This window comes from Trichosurus vulpecula, chromosome 2 (genome assembly GCF_011100635.1).
Source record: "Trichosurus vulpecula isolate mTriVul1 chromosome 2, mTriVul1.pri, whole genome shotgun sequence".
NCBI lineage: Eukaryota > Metazoa > Chordata > Mammalia > Diprotodontia > Phalangeridae > Trichosurus > Trichosurus vulpecula.
The window spans coordinates 379,425,826-379,448,988 of NC_050574.1; the positions used below are offsets into that span (position 1 = coordinate 379,425,826).

General features: G+C 36.8%; 1 protein-coding gene across 1 annotated transcript in view; it reads right to left on the bottom strand.

Moving 5' to 3' along the window:
• Positions 1-3,294: 3,294 nt before the first annotated feature.
• The window catches only part of BACH1 (BTB domain and CNC homolog 1), a 67,557-nt gene continuing 47,688 nt past the window's right edge, over positions 3,295-23,163 (bottom strand). Inside the window, exons 4-5 of the mRNA XM_036744620.1 lie at positions 19,018-19,224; positions 3,295-7,149 (exon numbers count right to left, since the gene is read on the bottom strand). Coding sequence (XP_036600515.1) covers positions 6,697-7,149; positions 19,018-19,224 — 660 coding nt within the window. The 3' untranslated portion in view covers positions 3,295-6,696. The remainder of the gene's footprint in view (positions 7,150-19,017; positions 19,225-23,163) is intronic.

The following is a 23,163-nucleotide window of genomic DNA, read 5'->3' on the forward strand; positions in this document are numbered from 1 at the left end:
ACCTTGTTATATGTGCTTTATAAGTGAGAATAAAAAGAAAAGGATTTTCCCGCAATAAGGTATCAGAGTGCTCTGTCACTAGCTACCTTGCCTACATCTGGTTAGTTTCTGTCACCTGTTTTGTCATTCACTTATTTGGAGTGACAAAACTCCCAGCTCTGTCAGTGAGCAACAGTGATTACACACCCACTGAGTTCAGGAAACTCATCTTATAAACTTAAGTTTAAGAATACAATTTCCTGGGGGTATTCCTTAAAACATATTTAGAACATACTGTGCATATTGTGAAAGGAAAGATTAAATAGCTCATGAAAATATTTAAAAATATTTTAATTTATTCTCTATATACTTTCAGGACAATGAAAGTTTCAAACTCTAGAAAATAAAACGTATCTCAATTTTAAAGCAGCAACTAACTACCTGTTTTGGAAGGAATATTTATAGCTGTGATGCTAGGAGAGTTTTGAGATTTAAACATTCAGCTTCTTCAAGTTTTTTTCTCCCTTCAAAAACCTGAAAAACAGTTGGCATTCCCAGCATTTTCTCCCTTAATGCTGGAAGCTACAAGTGTTCTTTGAGACTAAAGAACCTCATAACCCTTAAAGGACTACTTCATCCACCACCTACATGGGTGAAGGATTGATTTTCACCAGTGAGAAAAGTCCCATATCAATAGATTCTGGGGCTCAGGTTATACATAAAAAAATATCATATTGTAAATTCATTACCCATAGTTCTAAGTTTTTTCACACATATAGTGACTTTTTTAGATATGAATTTTGTGATCTTGCATTGTTTATTATGTTTTCATAAAATACCCACCAAACATGAACATTTCAAGAGGTAAATGGTTCAAAAATGAATTTTCTTCTTTATTAACAGAAGAGTCACTATGGTGCCCTTACACTGATAAAATCACAGGAAGGTCCATCCAGTTTAAAAAAATTTATTTTAGTTTGAATACCCTTCAAGGCACATAAGAAATCCAGCACACTATGCTCAACCCACATTTTATAGAGATGCTGTAAAGGTGAAATCAACAAGCCATGGTAGCAGATTGGATATGGGAGGTGAGAGACAGAAAGGAAGCCTAGATGATTCCTACGCTGTGAGCCTGAGGGACTGGGAAAATGGTAATGCCCTCTACAGTAAGAGGTAAGGGGTGGGAAGGGAAGATTTAGGGCATAAGACAATGAGTTCCATTTTGGCCATGTTGAGTTTAAGACGTCTACTGGACATCCAGTTCGAGATGCCTGAAAAGCAGTTGGAGACTTAAGGCTGGAAGTCAGCATAGAGTTTGGGTCAGAACAAGTAAATTTGAGAGTCATCAGCACAGAGATGATAATTAGATTGATGGGGGCTTGATGAGATCAACAAGTGAAATAGTACAGGGGAGGAAAAGACTGAAAATACCAAAGATTTCAAGAAAAAGAAAATTCAAAGACCTTGAACATAACCGGATAACTCAACAGGAAAAACAGGAAAAACAGTAAGAACAGAAGGAAATTTGGCCTCCAAATCTAGTAAATGAGTTTGGACAGCTATGAATACATACTGTAAAACAAAGAAAGATATCCCAACACTTAATGAGACAGAGGACCTTGCGGAATTTGAGAACATGGAATTACAAAATGCTGTTCCTGAGTAGTTTAAAAGAGAAATGAAAATTAGAACAAAATTTATGTCGTACACAGCAAAAACAATGAACAGAACAGAAAAACTGAAATCTCCAATGGCAAGCTTTACCAAAGAACCAAAAGAAAGAACAATAGATTGGAATGCAAATATACAGAAGTGAAGGACAAATGAGGAAAAGCCCCCCAAAAAATGACATTTTTAAAAATGGGCTCATTAGGTAAATAAAACATACTGAATTCAAAAGATAGGATGTACAGAGTCAACCTAAGGATCACAAGTCTCCCAGAAGAACATAACAAGACAAAAAAATTTAATGTAATCAAAGAAAATATAAAAGAGAACTACCTAGAAGTTTTAAACATAGAAAATGAAATTCTAATTGAAAGAATTCACATATCTATTCCAGAAAAAAACCCATGGCTGCCAGCTCCAAGAAATATACTGGTTAAATTTAACAGTTCGATTCAGAAATAAGTTCATCAGGAGAAAATTCATAAGTTTAACAATAAGTCATCAGGAGAAAGGCCTTCAAATACAAAGAAAAGTACATCTGAATAACATAAGACCATTCTGAACAACTAGAAAAAGGAGGGAAAGGAATAATGTGTTTCAAAAGTGCAACAGAACTCAGAATGCATGCAGCCCAGGGTGACCCACCCTGAAAATCTGAGCTTAACCATATATAAAAAAGGTGGATGTTCAACAATAAAGAGTTTGAAACATTTTTAGGGAAAAAAAAAACCTGAAGAGATTATCTGCTTCTCCATCACCCCAAATAACAGAAATGGAAGAAAAGACCAGCAATAGACTTCTTAATAGATGTACACAAGGAGACAGAGGTGGAAATCTGGTAGAGGCAACAGTGAAGAGGCAGAGGGTATTCTGGATGGACTCTGGAGATACCTTCCCTAGATGAATGCTTCCTTTGTGGAACATTACAACATAATAGGGTACATAAAAGCGGAGGAGGGGCAGGAGAATAGAAAGGACTGAATGTATGATGAATATAGAGAAGCATGGAAAGATCTGTATGAACTGATGCACAGTGAAATAAGCAGAGTCAAGAAAACAATATACACAAGTAACTACAGCAATGTAGCAATTAAAAACAAATATAACAAAATTATGAAGATCAAATAAAAAGATGAGAGAAGATAACCCCCAGCCTATCCCTTTGTGGAGGCAGGCGGTCCACATCTTCATACATTGTACATGTTTTCAGACTGTTGTGCTGACTTTTTCTTCCCCTATCCACAGAATAGTATGGGATACTATGGTGATCTAAGAAACAAATCAATAAAAACATTTTCTTTTAAAAAGCAAAGAGTTAAAATTCTAAACTAAGGCTAAAGTAAGGTGGGAAACAGTAAATTGATTTACCAGACACGTGTCTTGCCCTAAAGTGGAACCTTATGGAGTACTACTCTCATAAAGCAAAGATTGGAATTAAGCACTTTTTTTTTAAAGCAGAGGTTAAAATATGTGCTTGTCTAGACCTCTGAATGCAGGGATGAATACCCATTCCTGATACACATGGTAATTTACTAACATTTATGTTCACGTAAAGACCATACCAAGTTCACTGTTTTCACGAAAGTCTAAGATTAGTAAATTTCCACAACACACAAGTAAACAAAAAATTAACAATATTCACTATTAAATAAACTCTAGGGTATTTATTCAACAGCAAATTTATTACCAAGGATCAAAGAAATTAATGCTTTGTGGTTTGGCTATTTTTAACCAACATCAGATTAAAAAATGCATGATAAAAAGGCATGACTTAAACATTACAGAATTGTAGTTTTAATAAGATCTTCTCTTATTAGGAAGGACAATGATTTTGTTACATTAGAAAGATGATGAAAGATACAAAGATGTTATTATTTCAGATTTTACGATCCATATTCCATTTTTTATTTTTATGGCTAAGTTTACATTTTGCCCAAAAAGTTTCAAAATATGGTTTATTACATGCATTGACACTTAAAACACAAGTTCAAAATACATGTTTCATGACTAAAAAAAGTTCACCTGAGAATTTATAATATTGCCATGTTTTCTTTCAAATTGATAACATAACTCAGAATCTACATGCAATCTTTATTTTTACTGCATTAAATATATTTCTAATTACTAAAATGTGGATGATTAAACTTTAATCTTCAACAAATGTTTTTAAAAATAAAAATATTCAGCACGGAAATTATATTCACATTAGTTCTGAGTAGCATATAATTTGCCATTAGTATTAAAATTATTTTTTAAAAGTCTGAAAAATAATGTAATATAATTAAGACTGTGTTAAATGTAATTGTTTTCAGAAAATTACATAAGACATTGAAACACTAAGCAAAGGACAGGAGTCAAATGATTTTGCATATCATGTACAATGAATATATCCTTAGCAAACTGTGAAGGACTGCAAATGGTGGTCAAGGTATCCATTGTATTATACTGTCATTCTGTTGCGAGCATAATCTATGCAATATGGAGCATAAAACTTCCCCACCTTATGAAGGGGAAAAGCAAAAATGTTTAAAAATTCTTTAAAATATTCTCTGCACATCTGTTTTATAACTTGACAATCACCTGCATATGAGGTAGTGTAGTTATTTGTATTACATGCTGGTTATAAGGAATAATATTCAGTATCAAGAAATAAACATTTTAATTATTGGCCAAACCTCAGAAAAGGATTCCTCAGGCTAGTTTAGTTACATATTTGAATATGTAGATTTAAAACCCAGTGCTGTGAAAATTATTTTTAAACTCTGAAGACAATGAGGCATCGTCATAAAATACTGAATAAACCTGCAAATACTTACAGTAGTAATAAGAGCAGATTATCTGATATTTTTGCATATACACATGCTGATATGAAAAACATTTATGTGTATAATGAGGTAGGGAATCAAAGATTCTAGCCATTGGCTTATACAAGAGTAGACATTTTGCAAATCAGAAAAAGTTTATACTCAACCGTGTGAAGCTGACAAATCAAAAATGAAATAAAAAGAAATGGCTATATGAGATCATTTATATACAATTCTGCTTTAATCAATTACATGTAATTTACAGTAATAATAAAAATGGTATTTTTCCAGACCACTTCAAATATTTTTTCAAGCCTATAGAAAATAAACCAAAACCTAATTCATTTCCATGTTACATCTATCATTTATAAGCAATTAAAATACTAGAGAATTTTCCCACATCAAAAAGGGGGAAAAAATTACAATTTAAAAAATTTCTAAATATTGGTCCCAATATAAGATACAGCAAGTGTATTTTTAGGATCATTCAATACACTACGAGTTTATTTCTCAGAACCACTAAATATTTTTCATAAGTCATTCTAAGGACTTAAGATAAATCCAATCATGGAACCAGCCACTCCAAGGCCCAGCTCATTTTGGGTAGCTTTTCAATGCAATGTCCTTAGTAACTTAGCTTTTACCAAAGAATTAAAAACCATTTTACACACCAAATTAAAATATAGAACTTTACAAAAACACCCAGGTTAAGGTGTCTGCTTGTGCCTTTGTACTATACAAGTGGATATAACCCTATTCAGAAAATTTAATATTCTACAAAAATTTAATTAAGCTTCCATACTACCCAAATTTTTAGTGCTTTATTAATTAGTGCTTTTCAACAAGTATGTCCCAACATGCCAGAAAAGCATGTTGCTTAATAAATGCTTGTTGACTAACCCAAGTCTAGTTAATTCTTGCAAATTCCCTTCCCCTTTTAGTTCTCTTTAACAGTGAAAATGAAAAAATTTTAAAAATTTAATTCAGGAGAAAACTTTAAACCTCAAACTTTAAAATGTAATTCAGTAGTGGTGTCATGTAATATGCCCCAAAAGACGCATAAGTTGGTTTTTAATAAATTAAACATTTACCTGATTATTCAGCTCTTCTATATTAGCAGAAATCTGCTTAACAGAATTTCATACTTAATTCATAGAAAATTATTTCCCAACTTTCTGAATTTGGGAGGCCTATACCCCTATCTGCCAAGTTTTATCTAAAATAGGCATTTGTCTATTTATTGATAGCAGAAAGAGAGTTTCTTTTAAATCTTAAATTAAAAAATATGTAGGACTTACAAATTTCGAAGTGTTGCATCTTACTCTCCTTTGTGGTTTGGCTATTTTTAACCAACATCAGGTTAAAAAATAGCATGATAAAAAAGGTGTGACTTAAATATTATAGAATTATAGTTTTAATAAGATCTTGCCTTATTAGGAAGGATAATGATTTTGTTACATTAGACACCGGCCTCCTTTTTCTTTTGTTCCTCATACTCTGATCTCCCAGAGATCTCTGATCTCTGGATTTTTACTGGCTATCTCATGCTTGGAATTACTTTCTGTTTCATCTCTTCCTCCTGGCTTCCTTAGATTGGTCTCAGCTAAAATGCTACTTTCTGCAAGAAGCCTTTCCCACTAACCTTCAACGCTAGTGTGTTCCCTCCAAGATTATCCAAAATTTATCCTGTACATATCTTATTTGTACATAGTTGTTTGCATGATGTCTTCCCAGTAGACTGTAAACTGTCTTTTCCCCTTCCTTGCATCTCTAGGACTTAGCACAGTGCCTGGAACACAGTAGGCATTTAATAAATGTTTGCTGATGACTTGAAATCTGACTTTTTTTTATGTTTTTAAAACTTTAAGGATCACTAGCAGCCAAAAAAGAAAGGGTGCCAGACTTTCTCAAAATGTTCCAGACATTCACTCCAAGTTTTACTTCAAATACAGGACAGTATTAACGTTAACAAGTTAAAACCACTATCTTCTTATGTGATTTTTAAAAGATGTGCCATATTCTCAAATGTAATTATTACATCCAATTCGAGATGCTTTCTAATAAAAGTTATCTCTGGTTTTCTGATGGAGGTCACAGGGATGATAATATCAACTTAACAGAAACATGCTTAACAGCAAACTTAGCAGAAACTAATGGATGGAACCTATTAATTAGAGTTTCATGTTAATACAAAAATATTTGATTATAAAAGTAAACTGTAGGAAGGAAATAAAATATAGTTTTAATCATCAGCAGAGCTTTTACCAGTCATCTGACAGAAATCTGTGATGCTACCACTCTGACAACATTGTCCTACAAGCAATGATGAAGTTCGTGGGGAGTTCTGATAGGAATCTTGCTGCTGCTGTTCCTGTACTGAGTCATTTGTTTCTCTTACACATGGATAAGGGCAACTTTGTTCTCTGGCCAGTGGAACATTTGGAAGCCCATGAGGTAAATCCATACATGATGGTGGCAAAAGTTCAGAGTCAGGAGTAAGTTTTTCTCTTTCAGAGATTAACAAAGTAAGTGGGCAATCTGAGGCAGAATACTTTGCAAGTATCTGGATTTGTTCATGACTTAAAGCTGCTTCTTTGCATACCTGCTGGCAAAGTCCAGTTAGGTTCTGCTTTGTTTCACCCAATGTTGATAAAATATGATCTCTTTCCTTTAGTAGACTTTCCTTCTCTTTTTGCTGTAGAGAAAAGAAAAAAAATATCCATGGTATTTCCTGACCCAGTAACATAGAAACCAACACTCATTAGAAACATTAAATAGCATAAATGTCTCATTTAAATATTGGGGAATGATCTAAATCTCATATGCTAGAGTCAAGTTAGGCCCTTTGATGGAATCCAAACTTCACAGAACATTATTATGTATATTGATAAGTCTCTTAGACCAAGACTTTGGGTGATCCAAATGCCCAATAAAAATCCCCTTAATAAAAGGATTTGTTCTGTAAAACTTGGACTCAGTCAAAAGGCCACACCCAAGGACTTAGAAGGCTACATGTAGCCTTAAGGTTGCAGGTTCCCCACCTGTCTAGACTCCAAATAACTGACAGTTACCCTTCTGAACACCAAAACTTTGAAACTGTTTTTGAAAGAATTTGTTCTAAAAGGTACTACATTCTTTCCTGATCTCAATTTCCTGACTTCATATAACTTCTTAATGACTTGGGAGTGACTGGATAATACAGAGCTTTTACTATTATAATAAGTTAACCAGACTGCTATAATTTATTGAGTTCATGTCAATTTGTTGCAGTTTGTATGCTTCCCTCCTTGCTGTCAATGTTTTGCTGCTTTCAAGGCACTTGCTCACAACAGAACTTGTCTAATTTGCTGTGGGCTGGAAAATCAAATAAATACTGTTCTAACAGGTTGGTTAAAATAAGAAAAATCACCTTAGAGGGAACTCAAGAAATTTCTCTTGTGAGTCTTTAAAAATCTTACATGGACTGCTAAAAAGAGTTTACTGTGCATGTAATGTGTTTGTGCTTAGTTCCTAGTTCTCAGCAGTCCTCTGAGTTGAGGTTGGTAAATAAGTGAATACTGGATTGATTGGTTTATGTAAAGATGAGAACTAACTTAAAATAAACTCTTTTTATTAAGTTTTTATCAATGTTTCTATTTCTGACATCATCACAGTTCTTCCAAGTACCTGTCTTCTCTCTTCCCTTCCCAGAAAGCCATCTCACAAAAAATATTTTTTTGAAAGAGGAAAAAAAATCAGCACAGATTACTAGTAATTGAAAAAGTCCAAAAACATGTGCAATTTATACTACTTGTGGACCTCCCAACTCCAAAAAGGGGTAATATTCCATTACATTCATGTATCATAATTTGTTTAGCCATTCTACTTTGCTTTCAATTCTTTGTTTTCACAAACAGTGCTACTATGAATATTTTGATGTAATGGGGACTTTTTACTTATTGATGGCTTACTTGGGATAAAAACTAACTTTTCTAAAATAAATAGTAAGGGGTAGCCTATAAGTTTTTAATACATACTCTACATAGCATTTCCTGCAAGTACTGAGAAAATCTAATTTCTTCAAGTTAAATTTTAAACGGCAGGAAGATCGGAGTTCAAATCTGGCCTCAGAGACTTACTAGCTGTGTAACTCTGGGCAAGTCACTTAACCCTAATTGCCTCAAAAAAAAAAAAGACAGAGAGAATGGAAAATACAAATTTGTTTTGTAATGTGATTGCTTTTTAGTTTAATTTTATATGTCTATATATGTTATATATCTATGTGCATATGTATGAAAGTTTTTTTTTTTTATTTAAAAGCACAGCACATCTGTACTGAATCCTAAGGCAGTAAATATATAAATGACCAAAGACAACTAACTATTCAGGAAGATAAGTCCTTCTTGCCTTAAGTTTGGTACCTTCAGTTTTAACAGCGAGATTAAATTATTGATAAATGATTATTTCTCTCTTGTATTAATAACTAAATATTGAATTAGGATCAAGGTTTTTTCCTTTTTCCTCCTTCCTCATCCAGTAATCAACCAGGGTTGGAAATCTTTCTCAAAGACTTACACAGGCTAAGATCTAATCAAAGACAGTAAAAGAAAGTCTAAGTTTAGACAAATGGGAGGATTCTTGCTCACTGGGGTAGAAGTGGATTCCCTCATTATTATGTATATTGGTAAGTCTCTTAGACCAAGACTTTGGGTGATCCAAACCCCCAAGACCCTCATTAGAATGAGCCCACATCTCAATATAATATTCATTCTCTCATTAATTGTTAACCAATCAGAGTGATTGCCACCCTGAGGAACACCCAGCCTTCCAAGGGCATATGAACGTTGAATAAGTTCTATATAGGGTCTTCGGAGTTTGAGAGTGCCACCGACCTCTTTTATTAATAAAATGCTAGCATTATTAATAAAATGATTAATTACCCAGAAACTATGCCTCTCGAACTTTTTAAACATCTCATTACTTTGGGACTGGAACTCAGTGTTTTACTTCCTTTTCTCTGCAAAACTGATTAATAAACACAATCAATACAACTAAGTATTTATCTAACGACCACAGGGCACTACTGTATGCAATTAAAGCACATAATAATAAGTGAATGCCATTATTCACTTGTCATTCACAATCATAATTGTTCATATTAAGGTGAAGGAGTATTCAGGAGGAGAGGATGGCCAACAATCAAGTAACTGTCATTATATAGTAAGTTATTTTAATTTCAAAGTGGTTGAATTATAGCAATAAACCATCTTTCTTTGAACAAAAGACAATTTTTTTAGGAGCTGATTGATAATGTGTCAACTATAATTAATACTAACTGGCAATAAGAGCACAGGGATTAAAACCACAGCCATCAAATCTATTAAGCTTAACAGAAAATGCTGGGATGAAATGAGAAAATTAGTGCATGGCTTATCGGAACTCAATTCAATGAACACTTACTAAGCGGCTACTACTTGCAAGGCATTCTGCCAGGTGCTGGGAATAAAAATACTATACAAAATAGTAAAGAGTACAATTTCTACTGGGCGGTAGGACACTGGCAATATGCGGTGCATAAAGATAAACTAATACAAAGTAAAATTCAAGAGAGGGAAAAATGCTAATAAGTAGCATTTTTCAAGCAAGGCTTTGTCAAGCAAGGCTTTGTGTAAAAGGTGTTACCTGAGTTGAGCTGTTGAACCCTTGTTCAACCAGACCAAATAATCATCAAGAAATGTAATTAAAAACAATGTACATTAACTTCATCTCCTTCCCCCCTGATTCCGCCCCCCCAAGGCCTGCATAAGAGGTAAGCCAAAAGTACTAGGAAAATGGAGATGGAGAACTTCAGTACAGGCTAGCTTCCCAGAATGATCAGAGAAGGACAGGGACACGTAGTTATAAGACTGTGTCCAGAGGAAGCCATAGTAGAAGATACCACTGAGAAAACCCCAGAGCAGGGACCTCCAAAGTCCCAGAGAGCAGAAGCAGTAGGCAGCAACAACTATGGTGCCACAGCACTCAGGCAGAGGACACCACAGGTGTAGGGGCTTTAAAAAGATACTCATCACTCTATCCTGAGACTCCAGAATGGATATCCATGGTTCTGAACCTTAAAGATCCATGGGTTCCTAACCCCAGGAGGTGGAGGTCAGTGCAAGAACCAAGGGGAGTCAGGGTGAAACTAAGCAAGTTCAATGACTATATCAAAGAGTACAGCAAGAGGAGGAGACTGGTCATATCACAAAGCTCCAATTCTGAAACTACAGCAGGAGAGATGAATAAATTAATGAAACAACAACCAGTATCAAAAAATAAATTTAAAGGAAGCCAAAAAAAAAAAAAAAAAAGAAAAAGGAGCAAGAAGCACCATAACAACTGCCAACAAAGGCACAAAGGGGAAAATGGATTTTCCACAAGGACTACATAACTACGTAGAAGAAATGAAGCATGGGGAGATGAGGGTGGGGGACATGAAATACAAGCTCTGTGGAAGAAAGAAGAGAACAAATAGTTTAGAAAATTAAGTGGACTCCTGAATAGACCAAACAGAAAGCAATAACTCTATAAGATAATAAAATTATAGAACAAAATCAAAAGATTGAAAAAAAAATAAGATTTGTAAGACAGCAGATAAAAAAATTGCTGTGGAAAAATGTTTGAGAGATAATTTAAGAATCACTGGATTTCCTGAAAAACATTATTGGACACAACACCTCAAGAAATCACCAATGAAAACTGCATAGCTCTAGATCTATTAGAACCAGAGGGCAAAGTAAAGAAAGAAATGATCCACTAATCACCCCCTAAAAGGAACCCCAAAATGAAAAATACTAGAAATGTCATAGCCATAATCTAGAGTTCCTATGATGAGAGTGGAGAGTCAACAGGCTGCTTAAGGAAGGCTGAACCAGACCATGTCAAAAAACAGAGCGTGTTAAAGTTTCTTTATTTTTTAAAATGAATTTATTTTTATACAAGTAACTGCAAATAGGAAACTTGAGTGGGGAGCCCACAATAGTCCAGGACCACCCTTTCCACTACCTCAGCTGGACCTCCTTCCCTTAACCCTCCAAACTTGATTGCCATAGGAGGGGCCGTGACAGAAGCCGGGGGGTGGGGGTGGGGAGTGGGGGGGGGAGGGGTGGTGGTGTGTGTGTGTGTGTGTGTGTGTGTCTTCATACTCCAAGGTGGGGATACAGGACATTCCTCAATAGAAGCTAAACTGATGCTGATCTCTTAGGATCAGAACACTTGTACATCTATTCTTACTTCTCAAACCCTTTTGAGTTGGGGTTTAGGGGGAGGAGACAGTGAACAGGATCCTTGGCCCCAATCCAGGGGCAGGGACAAACAAACAGGTATTGGCAACTATACTGAAAGGTTAGCCCTGTCCAGGGGAGAAGAAATAAAAAAGAAATTCCAATCCTGGGAAAAGGGAGGGTAGAATGGAGGTCTATGAATGGATGCAGTGGGCTGGGGTGGGGGAATGGGCAACTAACTCCTCCCTAAACCTATTCTTTGCCCTCAATGAGACAACCATTCTGACTGCTTACAGTATAAATTCAAGTTATCCAAGCTGAATGGGGTCCAGTTCTTTTGTTCCTCCCTAAACGAATGATCTCTTCCTTCTCCTTTTCGTTGAACCTTGCCTCTTATTTTACTGAGAAAATTGGGACCGTGCAATATGCGCATTCTTTTTCAATTCTCTTCACCTCAAAACCCCCTTGACATCTTCCACTCTGTCCTCTTTTCCCCCAACTTCTGAAAGAGAGATGGCTCTTTTCCTTGCCAATACCCTCTATATATGCATTTGATCCCACCCCTTCCTGTTTCTCCAGAATATTGCATTCTCAAATCACTCCTTTATTCTCTAGACTCTTCAGCCTCTACCTATCAACTGGTTCTTTAACTCACTGACTTCAAACATGCCCAAGTCTCCTCTTTCCTTAAAAAAAAACCTTCCCTGGATCCTATCATCCCCTAAAGTTTTTTCTTATGCCACTTCTTTTTTTCAGCCAAAATCTTTTAAAAAGCTGTCTACATTCACTGCCTCTCCTCTCATTTTTTTTAATGCTTTGCAATTTGGCTTCCTTCCTAGGCCCTCAACTGAAACTACTCTCTCCAAACTTATCAGTGATCTCTTTGATGCCAAATCTGATGGAGTTTTTTCACAATCCTAACCCTTCTTGACCTTTCCGTTGAGCATTGTCTCTTCCTGGATCCTCTCTCCTCAATGGGTTTTCACAATGCTACTCTTCCCGGGCTTGCCTTGTGCCTGTCTGACCACCTAGCTCATTATCCATATCATACCCTCTAACTGTGGCTACTTCCCAAGATTCTATCCTACTCTTTCTTTTCTCTACCCTTTCTATACTCTTTTAATAACTTCATCAATTCCCATGAGTTTAACTATCATCGAAGCAAATGACTTTCAGAACTATCTTTCTACTCAGTTTCTTCCTTGAGCTTCAATCCCACAATATTATTTGTTTACTGGGCATTTCTAGCAAAGTCCTAGAGATATCTTAAACTCAACATGGCCAGAACTGAACTTATCTTTGCCCCCAAACTCTCCCCTCTTCCAAATTTCCTGGTTCTGCCAAAGGTACGGTCCTTCTTCCAGCCTCCCAAGTTTACCTCAGCATTACCCTTGATTAGTGGATAGTTCCACGTTCTGTACTTGAATTCCAAGCACCTGGAACAGGGCCTGATAAACAGCTGATTATCTGATTATATTATCATTGATACTGGTATATTTTCTGATCAAATCTCCAGTGACTATCACCCAAATATATTTTTACCTTCCACCTCCATGGATGGCTCAAGTTAGGCACTTTCTCTTATGTGAGTTAAAATGTACCAAACAGAAACCTAATGTTAGAAACTAAAAGCTTCATTAGCAATCTCGTTTTTTTTTTTCTATAGAAAGATCCAGGTCCTCAAAAAGAACTGCAAGAAACTGGCAAAAAAAAAAAAAAGGGTTATTATGGAAAATGGATGAGTTATGCTGTAACTGCCCCAGAGGTAAGAACTAGGAATAACATATTAAGTAGCAGAAATGAAAAATAAGCTTAATGTTAGGGAAAATTTCCATAAAAAGTTAGTGTTATTCAAAAAGTAAAATGAGATTCCTTCATTAGAGACCTGGGGCAAAGACTAGATGTCCACTTCTTGAGTTTTTGGTAGAAAGAATTTTTATTCAGGTATAGGTCAGGTCACATTGATCTTTCAGGTCCCCTGCAATTCAGATTCTATGATTCTTCCTAATCATTCTTTGACATGTGCTGGTCTAGCTGCTTCTACTATCGTAAGAGCCGACTTAATTGTTAGTGCTAGAACTGGCATACTAAGTTGGACTGGTGGTATTCTTAGGTCCTCAAAATTAAACAGGTTATTCTCAGAGCTAACAGTGACATCAGATAAAAGAAGTCAAGTCAATAAGCATTTCTTAGGTGCCTAATCTATGCTATATGCTAATACAGCAACAATGCATTCTAAAACTATTTCATGAATACGCAAAAACTCTTTGAGATAGAAATTCATAGAACCATTGATTTAGGAAAGGACCATAAATTGCAATGACTCTAACTCCTTCATTTTAGAGATTAGGTAACTGAAGCGGAGTGGCTGAACGGACTTGTTCCAAGTTCCCGAACTAAGAAGTATTTGAGGCAAGATTTGAACTAGGTCCTGTGTCTTATCTCGACTATATTACACTACTCAAACAACAAATGAAGAGTGAAAGGATAAGAAAATCATAGTTACCTGTTTTTCTTTTAAAGTCTCCCTCAGAGGAGGCAGTTTAAAGAGAAATTACACTAAAAAAACTGGACACAAGAATAAAGAAAAATTAATGAAAAAGCATTTCCTATGTGACAAGCATTGTACAAAGTGCTAAAATAAAAAAAGAGAAACAAAGACAGAGAGAGAGAGAGAGAGACACCAAGAGAAAAGATAGATCTTAACCTCCAAGAGCTTACATTCTAATATAGGGAAGGCAGTCATGAGCCAGAGATCAGCCAGATCAGTGGTAGGGGAGTAGAAAGACTAAACAAACACGCTAAATTAACAAGTGAAATAAGTTGTGATTGCAGGTATTAATTCTAGAAGTAAGTTCTGATCTAGAAAAGGTGGCAACATGATTTTTTTTCTCCATACTCCTAAAGGAGGATACCTAAATAAGAGAAGTAAAACAACCAAAGGAAAACACTAAGGAGGTTTCCTCTATTCCCATAAAGTCATACTCAACTATGGATTCTCTATATGCCACTACTAATATCAATTTAGTAACATTCCAACTGCTTCTCATTTGGCCTTAAAAAAAAGTTTTCTAGTAATAAATCACTAAATCTTTTATATGATTTACATATAAATCAGAAATTCCTAATTTTGCTGAATAAGAAAATTATTAATATTTGAGAACTGATTTTATTATGTCATACAGTCATCTTTATCCTTACTAAAGCACTGCCTCTACCTCATAATAAAAAGTCTACACCACTGTCTCCTTCAACTACCTAAATTATGTAGCAGATCCATTCTGTACCCACACTACTATGAAGAAGTCTCTTGTGTGAATGCTATAGTGAGCAGAATGCTTAACTTTAAAAAGTCAGGAAGGGGTCCAAATCCTGCCTATGAAACTTACTTATTAGCCAATCACAATCTCTCTAAAACTCAGCTTTTTTTTTTTTTAACAAAAAAAGGATTTGTACTAGATGACCTATAAGGACCCTTCCCACTCAATCTATAATCTATATGACCTATTCCTCTATATTTAAAGTTAATCACAGATTTTAACATTATTTTAAAAAATAACTATGTTTTCAATTTTTCTCCAATTTTGACACAAAATTACTACTTACCAGGAGAAATAGTTAAGAGGAATTCAACCAAACCACTTCCTTGCATCATATACTACATTCCTGGTTTGCACATGTCCTAATATTTTACAAATCAATTCTAAGGCTTAAAAAATGTAAATATTTGAGTTTATCATACAACCTCAGGAGGGTAAAGGAGGGAATTACTGATATTGCTATGAATACTTCATTACACTGTAAAAATTACTTTATTTAACAGACCTCCAAAAAGTTGGAGTAAAGTGAGGCACAAGGAAACTGGGAAGTGTGCATGAGAATATGTTTCCCAAATTCCTCAGATTTCCATTTTCTTTTGCCTTTGAAGGGACTACCTGCCATGATTTTCACAGGCCTGAAACAGAGAGATACTTGTTCAAACTTTCTTCGGGATTCTCCTTCCAATTGGCTATAGCTGGAAGGGATAAATTTAAAGCTTTACTCAGATAAATGTACTTAATAAGTACAAGATGGGGTAGGTATGCCTAGATAGAAGTAACTCCTGGAAAAACTATAGAGATTTTAGTAGACTGCAAGAACGAGAAACAATGAGGAAAAACTGCAGCGGTTGTTTTAGAGTAGAGGGAAATTACTGATAATCAGAACTGTCTACAAGGTGATGTAATAGCTCAGGCAAGGGATCCATGTGTAAAGGCAAGGATATAGTTGAACTTGTCAAGACTGATGAGGGGATGTGCTTTGCAAAAAGATGAAATCTATGAAAATGAATGAAAAATTATTAAGCGCTTAGTAAGAAGCACTTACTTGTAAAGCACTGTAGTAAGTCCTAGGGATACAAAAAGAAAAGAAAGCCAGTCCCTGCTCCCAAGAAGCTCACATTCTAATATAACAAAAATAGGAAGATTCAGTTATAAATCAGATGAAAGGCTCCATGGTTGATCCTTAAGATACAGCAGCAAAGCAGGTGATAAGTGAAGTCATTTCCATTAATGAAACCATGTTGCAGTGAAGGTAGGTGGCGCAGTGAGTAGAGCACTGTCCCTGGAGTCAGGAGGACCCGAGTTCAAATCCAGTCTCAGACACTTGACACAATTACTAGCTGTGTGACCTTGGGCAAGTCACTTAACCCCAACTGCCCAGCCTTCCCCCCTAAAAAAATGAAACCATGTTGGACTCTGATGTTGAACTATTTCATAGTGCTAAGGATTTTGGTGGTTGGAACTTTCTTTTCTGGGTCTCTGGTAGCTAAGGATATGGTATATTGCATCTACTATACAAAAAACTTTATATGTTGATTGGATTTGCTGAAAATTTTTCTCATGGATTGATGTGGAAGGAGAACCAAGATGGTGGAGTAAAGTCAGGGATTCATTGGACCTCTCCCAAGTTCCCCTCCAAACAACTTTAAAACAACACCTCAAGACGAACTCTGGACCAGCAAAACCAACAAAAGAATGAGGTGAAGCAATATTTCATCCCAAACAATTTAGAAGATTGGCAGAAAAAGTTTGTTTCACTGAGGTAAAAGTGTAGTGCAGTCCAGTGCATGCCATGTCATACAAACCAGCTGCAAGGCCCAAGGCCTCTTATAGTCCAGCTGCATGCAAGCCAGCAGAAAGGTCCTGAGCCCTGGTGCAAGCCAGCAGCAGCACTTGGGAAAACTGAATCTGTGCTGCTGGAACTCCCAGCCCACAGTTGTCCAATCCCAATAAGAGGGTTGGACAACTGATCAGAAAGGGATTACAGGGGAGCCTTTCTTTTACAAAATAACTAATATGGAAAAGTTTTGCATGACTGTACTTTATTAAATTACTTGCCTTCTCAATGAAGGATGACAGAAAGGTGAAAGAGAATTTAGAACTCAAAACTGTAAAAAAAAAAAATGAAAGATAAAAATTGTTTTTACATGTAATTGGGAAAAAATAAAATATTTTATAAGTTTTCTCATTCTTTTAAAATTTCTGTTACAAATGATAAATTGCTGAGTAAGGGAGGGATGTATTTGCAAATGAAAGAGAGGAAAAAAATAAGATTAAAAATACACAAACTGCAAGGTCCTAGGCAAGTCATTTCACTTCAGTACCCCAAGAAACTCTTTTAAGAATAAAAGTTGCAGAGTAGGCACCAAACTGCACTGGCAAAGGGGCTTTCTCATCAAGAGATACCCACACAGAAGAAATCATAGGCCCAGTCAAAAACAAATAAATAAATGATGAAAAGACTGTGTGGAGACTGACATGAGGCCAGATTAGGCCAGAAGACCAGAGCAGCTCTAAATAGCAAGAATAAGTGTGAGGGAAAAGTAGAACAGATCACAATGCAAAGGGAGGACTTCAGAGATTAGGCTCAAGGACGTGTTAAATTTTCTGAGCGCTGGGTAACAACTAACAGTGTTGAAGAGAAATGTGATGGAGAAAGTTGACATGGTAGCCTACCACCTTGTGGCCAAGATGCTTCTGCATGTTAATGTTGAGTTTTCTCAGTAAACCAGGGAAAGGACCCCAAATGACCCAGCCGAATTAGTTCACAAGATGTAAAAGAAGGTTGATGGGGCAAAATAAAGGTATCTCAAGCCTACTATTTCCTGACTGTTGCTGATAGCCCTAGGAAGCCAGCAAAATTTGTCCTTCTTCAAGGTGACAAAATACCTTCTTAATTCTTATCTTGGGCATCTGTCTTGGGCCCTCTTCTCTTTTCTCTCTATACTATTTCACTTGAGGATTTCATTAGCTCTCATGGGTTCAACTGTCATTTTTATGAAGATGATTCCTAGCACTAAAGACTTGAACTTCAGTCACCATTTCTGACTTCCCCTTGGACAGTTCAAACTGATGTGCCAAAGACGTTAAATTCAACATGTTCCAAACCGAACTCATCTTCCTCTTCTCCTTCAAAATCCTCCCCCACTACTTAGGCACACTCCTAGTATAGGTGAGGGCACCATCATCTTCCCAGTCACCCAAGCCCCCAACCTTGGCATCATCTAACTCCAGTCACCCCACATATCGAATCCATTGACAAACCTTGTGGTTTCCACCTTCATAAAAGCTCTCCTGTAATTCCCTTCTCTACACTTATATCACCACAAGTCTAGTTCAGGCCATCCATCAGCTCTCACTCAGAAAACCCCCTAGCCTTCTTACTGGTCTCTGTGTCTCAAGTCTTTCCACAGTCTAATCAACCTTCCACACAGCTGCCCAAGAGGTTTTTCTAACATGTACTTCTGTTCATGTCACCCCAGTGATCCAGATCCAGATGACTTCTTATTACCACCAGGAATACAAACTACTCTGACTAGCATTTAAAGCTCTTTAATAACTTTTCCAGTCTTCTTATATCTTATATTTTTAATCCAAGAAGTTTCAAAGGATGTACTAAATTTTATTTTAGAGCAATAGGTCTGGAACAAGGAAGATTCAAGTTCAAATCCACCCTCAGATACTCCCTAGCTGGGATTCTAAGCACTGTCTACCTCAGTTTCTTCAACTGTAAAATGGAGATACTAGCAGGACCTACACTTCAGAGCTGTTGTGAGGATCCAATGAGATGATATTTGTAAAGTGCTTAAATTAGTGCCCCATATATAGTAGGCACAAAATAAATGCTTATTCCCTTCCCTTCCCTTTTTAAAAAGCCAGCAATATTTATACTTTGCAAAATAGAAGACTGAAGTGGGTTATTTGTATCTGGTTTAGAAATCAAGACAGTAATTCAAAGAAAATATCTGAATTAGTTTAAAATAGGAAATAATATTTACTTACCAACTTCTCAATTTCTAACTCAAGATTCTGTATGCAGTCAAGTTTTCTTTTTCGACAACGCTGTGCAGCAATTCTATTTTTACTTCGTCTTCGAATATCATGTATACAATCCAGCTGTTCTGGAGTCAGCTTATGCATTTTCAGCATGGATTGAAAATCATTTCGAGAAAGTGAAATGATTCTTTGTGCATTGAATGGCAGTTTAACCTAAACCAGACGAAATTAACAGGGATTTACTTTTTTTAAAAAAACATAACAAAATATACTAGAAATGAAATTAGATATTAGAAATAAAAATTAAGATTTTTCAAAAACAATCTTCACTTAGTCCAATGATAGAACTAACATTGAACAATGGATCCAATTTCCATGCTCTTTCCAGTAACAGAGACCAAAAATTTCAGCCAAAGTTCTAATCTATTTTAGAGGAGCCTGTATATACTATTAAGGGGGGGGGGGGCGCGCAGAGCCAAGATGGCGGCTGGAAAGCCGGGACTTACATGAGCCCCCCGCCAGGTCCCTCCAAAAACCTATAAAAAATGGCTCTGAACAAATCCTAGAACTGCAGAACCCACAAAATAGCAAAGGGAAGCAGGGATCCAGCCCAGGACAGCCTAGATGGTCACTGGATGAGGTCTATTGCCCACGGAGCGGAGGGGAGTGGAGCTCAGCGTGGGCGGTGGCAGGACCAACCAGACCAGGAGCCAGGCAGAACAGGCCCTAGCACCCTGAATCAGTGACCTGTGGCAGTTACCAGACTTCTCAACCCACAAACACCAAAGACAACAGAGCTTAGTGGGAAAAGCTACGGGGGACAGAGTTCGTGGTTCGGCCACCACTCCAGGGGCAGCGGGGGTGGCGTAGCTACAGAACTACAGCTGTAGTTACTTCTAGCCCCAGGCCCACCTGGTGGGAGGAATTAAATGGCAGATCAGAGCAGGAGTGCAGAGCCTGCTTAAGATTTGCATCATGTCCGGGTTGGCAGTTCTTGGGGAAGGAAGAGTGCTGGTGTGGCAGTGCTGGTGTGGCAGAGAAATAGCTCTGAAAACAAGAGTGCAGCCCCTCAAGCTTGGAACAAAGTACTCTTTGCTCTACAAGCAGTCATACCCCAGTGAAAAACTCAAGGGTCAAGTAAGTTGGCTGGGAACATGGCCAGGCAGTGAAAGCACACTCATATTCAGTCTCAGACTCTGGAATCTTTCTTTGGTGACAAAGAAGACCAAAACATACAGACAGAAAAAGTCAACAAAGTCAAAGAGCCTACATCAAAAGCCTCCAAGAAAAATATGAACTGGTCTCAGGCCATGGGAGAGCTCAAAAAGGATTTGGAAAAGCAAGTTAGAGAAGTAGAGGAAAAACTGGGAAGAGAAATGAGAAGGATGCAAAAAAATCACGAAAAACAAGTCAATGACTTGCTAAAGGAGACCCAAAAAAATACTGAAAAAAATATTGAAGAAAACAACACCTTAAAAAATAGACTAACTCAAAGGGCAAAAGAGATCCAAAAAGCCAATGAGGAGAAGAATGTCTTGAAAAGGCAGAATTAGCCAAATGGAAAAGGAGGTCCAAAAGACCACTGAAGAAAATGCTACCTTAAAAATTAGACTGGAGCAAGTGGAAGCTAGTGACTTGATGAGAAATCAAGATATAAAACAGAACCAAAGGAATGAAAAAATGGAAGAAAATGTGAAATATCTCACTGGAAAAACAACTGACCTGGAAAATAGATCCAGGACAGATAATTTAAAAATTATTGGACTACCTGAAAGCCATGATCAAAAAAAGAGCCTAGATCTCATCTTTCAAGAAATTATCAAGGAGAACTGCCCTGATATTCTAGAGCCATAGGGCAAAATAGAAATTGAAAGAATCCACCAATCGACTCCTCAAATAGATCCCAAAAAGAAAACTCCTAGGAACATTGTCACCAAATTCCAGAGAAAATACTGCAAGCAGCCAGAAAGAAACAATTTGAGTAGTGTGGAAAAACAATCAGGATAACACAGGATCTAGCAGCTTCCACATTAAGGGAACAAAGGGCTTGGAAAACGATATTCCAGAAGTCAATGGAGCTAGGATTAAAACCAAGAATCACCTACCCAGAAAAACTGAGTATCATGCTCCAAGGCAAAATATGGACTTTCAATAAAATAGAGTGCTTTCAAGCTTTCTCAGTGAAAAGACCAGAGCTGAATAGAAAATTTGACTTTCAAACACAAGAATCAAGAGAAGCATGAAAAGGTAAACAAGAAAGAGAAATCATAAGGGACTTACTGAAGGTGAACTGTTTTGTTTACATTCCTACATGGAAAGATGATATGTATGATTCATGAGACTGCAGTACCACAGTAGCTGAAAGGAATATGCATATATATGGACGTGTGTGTCTATGTATGTATATATGTAGGTGTGTATATATATTATATACATATATATGTGTGTGTATATATATATATATATACACACACACATATATATAGACAGAGGGCACAGGGTGAGTTGAATATGAAGGGATGATATCTAAAAAAAATAAAATTAAATTAAGGGATAAGAGAGGAATATACTGAGAGAGGGAGAAAGGGAGAGATAGAATGAGGTAAATTATCTCGCATAAAAGTGGCAAGAAAAAGCAGTTCTGTAGGAAGGGAAGAGGGGGCAGGTGAGGAGGAATGAGTAAATCTTGCTCTCATCAGATTTGACCTGAGGAGGGAATACCATACACACTCAATTGGGTATCTTACCCCACAGGAAAGAAGGAGGAAGAAGATAAAAAAGGGGAGACAACAGAAGGGAGGGCAGACAGGGGGAGGAGAAAATCAAAAACAAACACTTTCAAAACGGGACAGGGTCAAGGGAGAAAATTCAATAAAGGGGGATAGGTTAGGAAAGAGCAAAACATAGTTAATCTTTCACAACATGAGTATTGTAGAAGGGTTTTACATAATGACATGCATGTGGCCTATGTTGAATTGCTTGCCTTCTTAGGGAGGGTGGGTGGGGAGGGAAGAGGGGAGAGAATTTGGAACTCAAAGTTTTAAAAACGGACATTCAAAAACAACAACAACAAAAAAGCTTTTGCATGCAACTAGGAAATAAGATACACAGGCAATGGGACATAGAAATTTATCTTGCCCCACAAGAGAAGAAGGAAAAGGGGGATAGGAGGGGAGTGGGGTGACAGATGGGAGGGCTGACTGGAGAACAGGGCAACCAGAATATATGCCATCTTGCAGTGGGCGGGAGGGTAGAAATGGGGAGAAATCTGTAATTCAAACTCTTGTGAAAATCAATGCCGAAAACTAAATATATTAAATAAATTAAATATTAAAAAATACGTAAATTAATTAAATTAAAAATTAAAAAAAAAAAAGACTCAGTGGATGTGTTCATTAGTTTTGTTGAACGGCTTGTTTTCTTCTTTATAAAATTCTTTGTCCCAAGGATGGTTTTCTGTGTAGGGGAGAGGGAGAAAGAAATCCTCCCTCATTTAATCCACAAATGAAAATAATGAGATGTCAGAGTAATAGGAAGTAGAACAGCTTAACTCCCCCACCAAACCTCATCCACAAAGACCAAGAAAATGCACCAGAACAAATTCTGATTGAGAGATTCAATGAGTCATTTTCCAGCCCTGGGTAGCTTATGAAGACAGTTTGGCTAGTAGTCGAAAAATGGTCTGCCCAGAACCATACCACAAAGAGAAATATTCCAGGGTCCAGGGACTGAAAGACAGCCTTGACTGGGCAGGTCAGATGGGACAGAAGCAAACATTCTGCATTATAGGGGTGGTGCTAGCCAGCTCTTGCTGGCTAGTGAGCAAGAAACAAGTTCTGGAAGCAAAAAGTAATTGCATGGCTCTGAACCAAAGGGCAAAACAGGAACTCAGTCTAGCCTCTAGCTCAAGATGGGAAATCAACAATAAATTAACAAAGGCAGGAGACTGAGACCAAATGGGAGCCTGCAGTTTGATGACTGCACAGCCTCCTAGAGGACTAACAGTGGCTGAGACCAGCAGCAGTCTACTGAAACCCTCAACTACTCAGAAGCTGACAGACCCAAAACCTGGGTCAGGAACTTCCAGAGTTCAGATAAGGAGATCAGTGAGCAGACTTTGTCATGGACCACATTACTTTGGAAACATTAAAA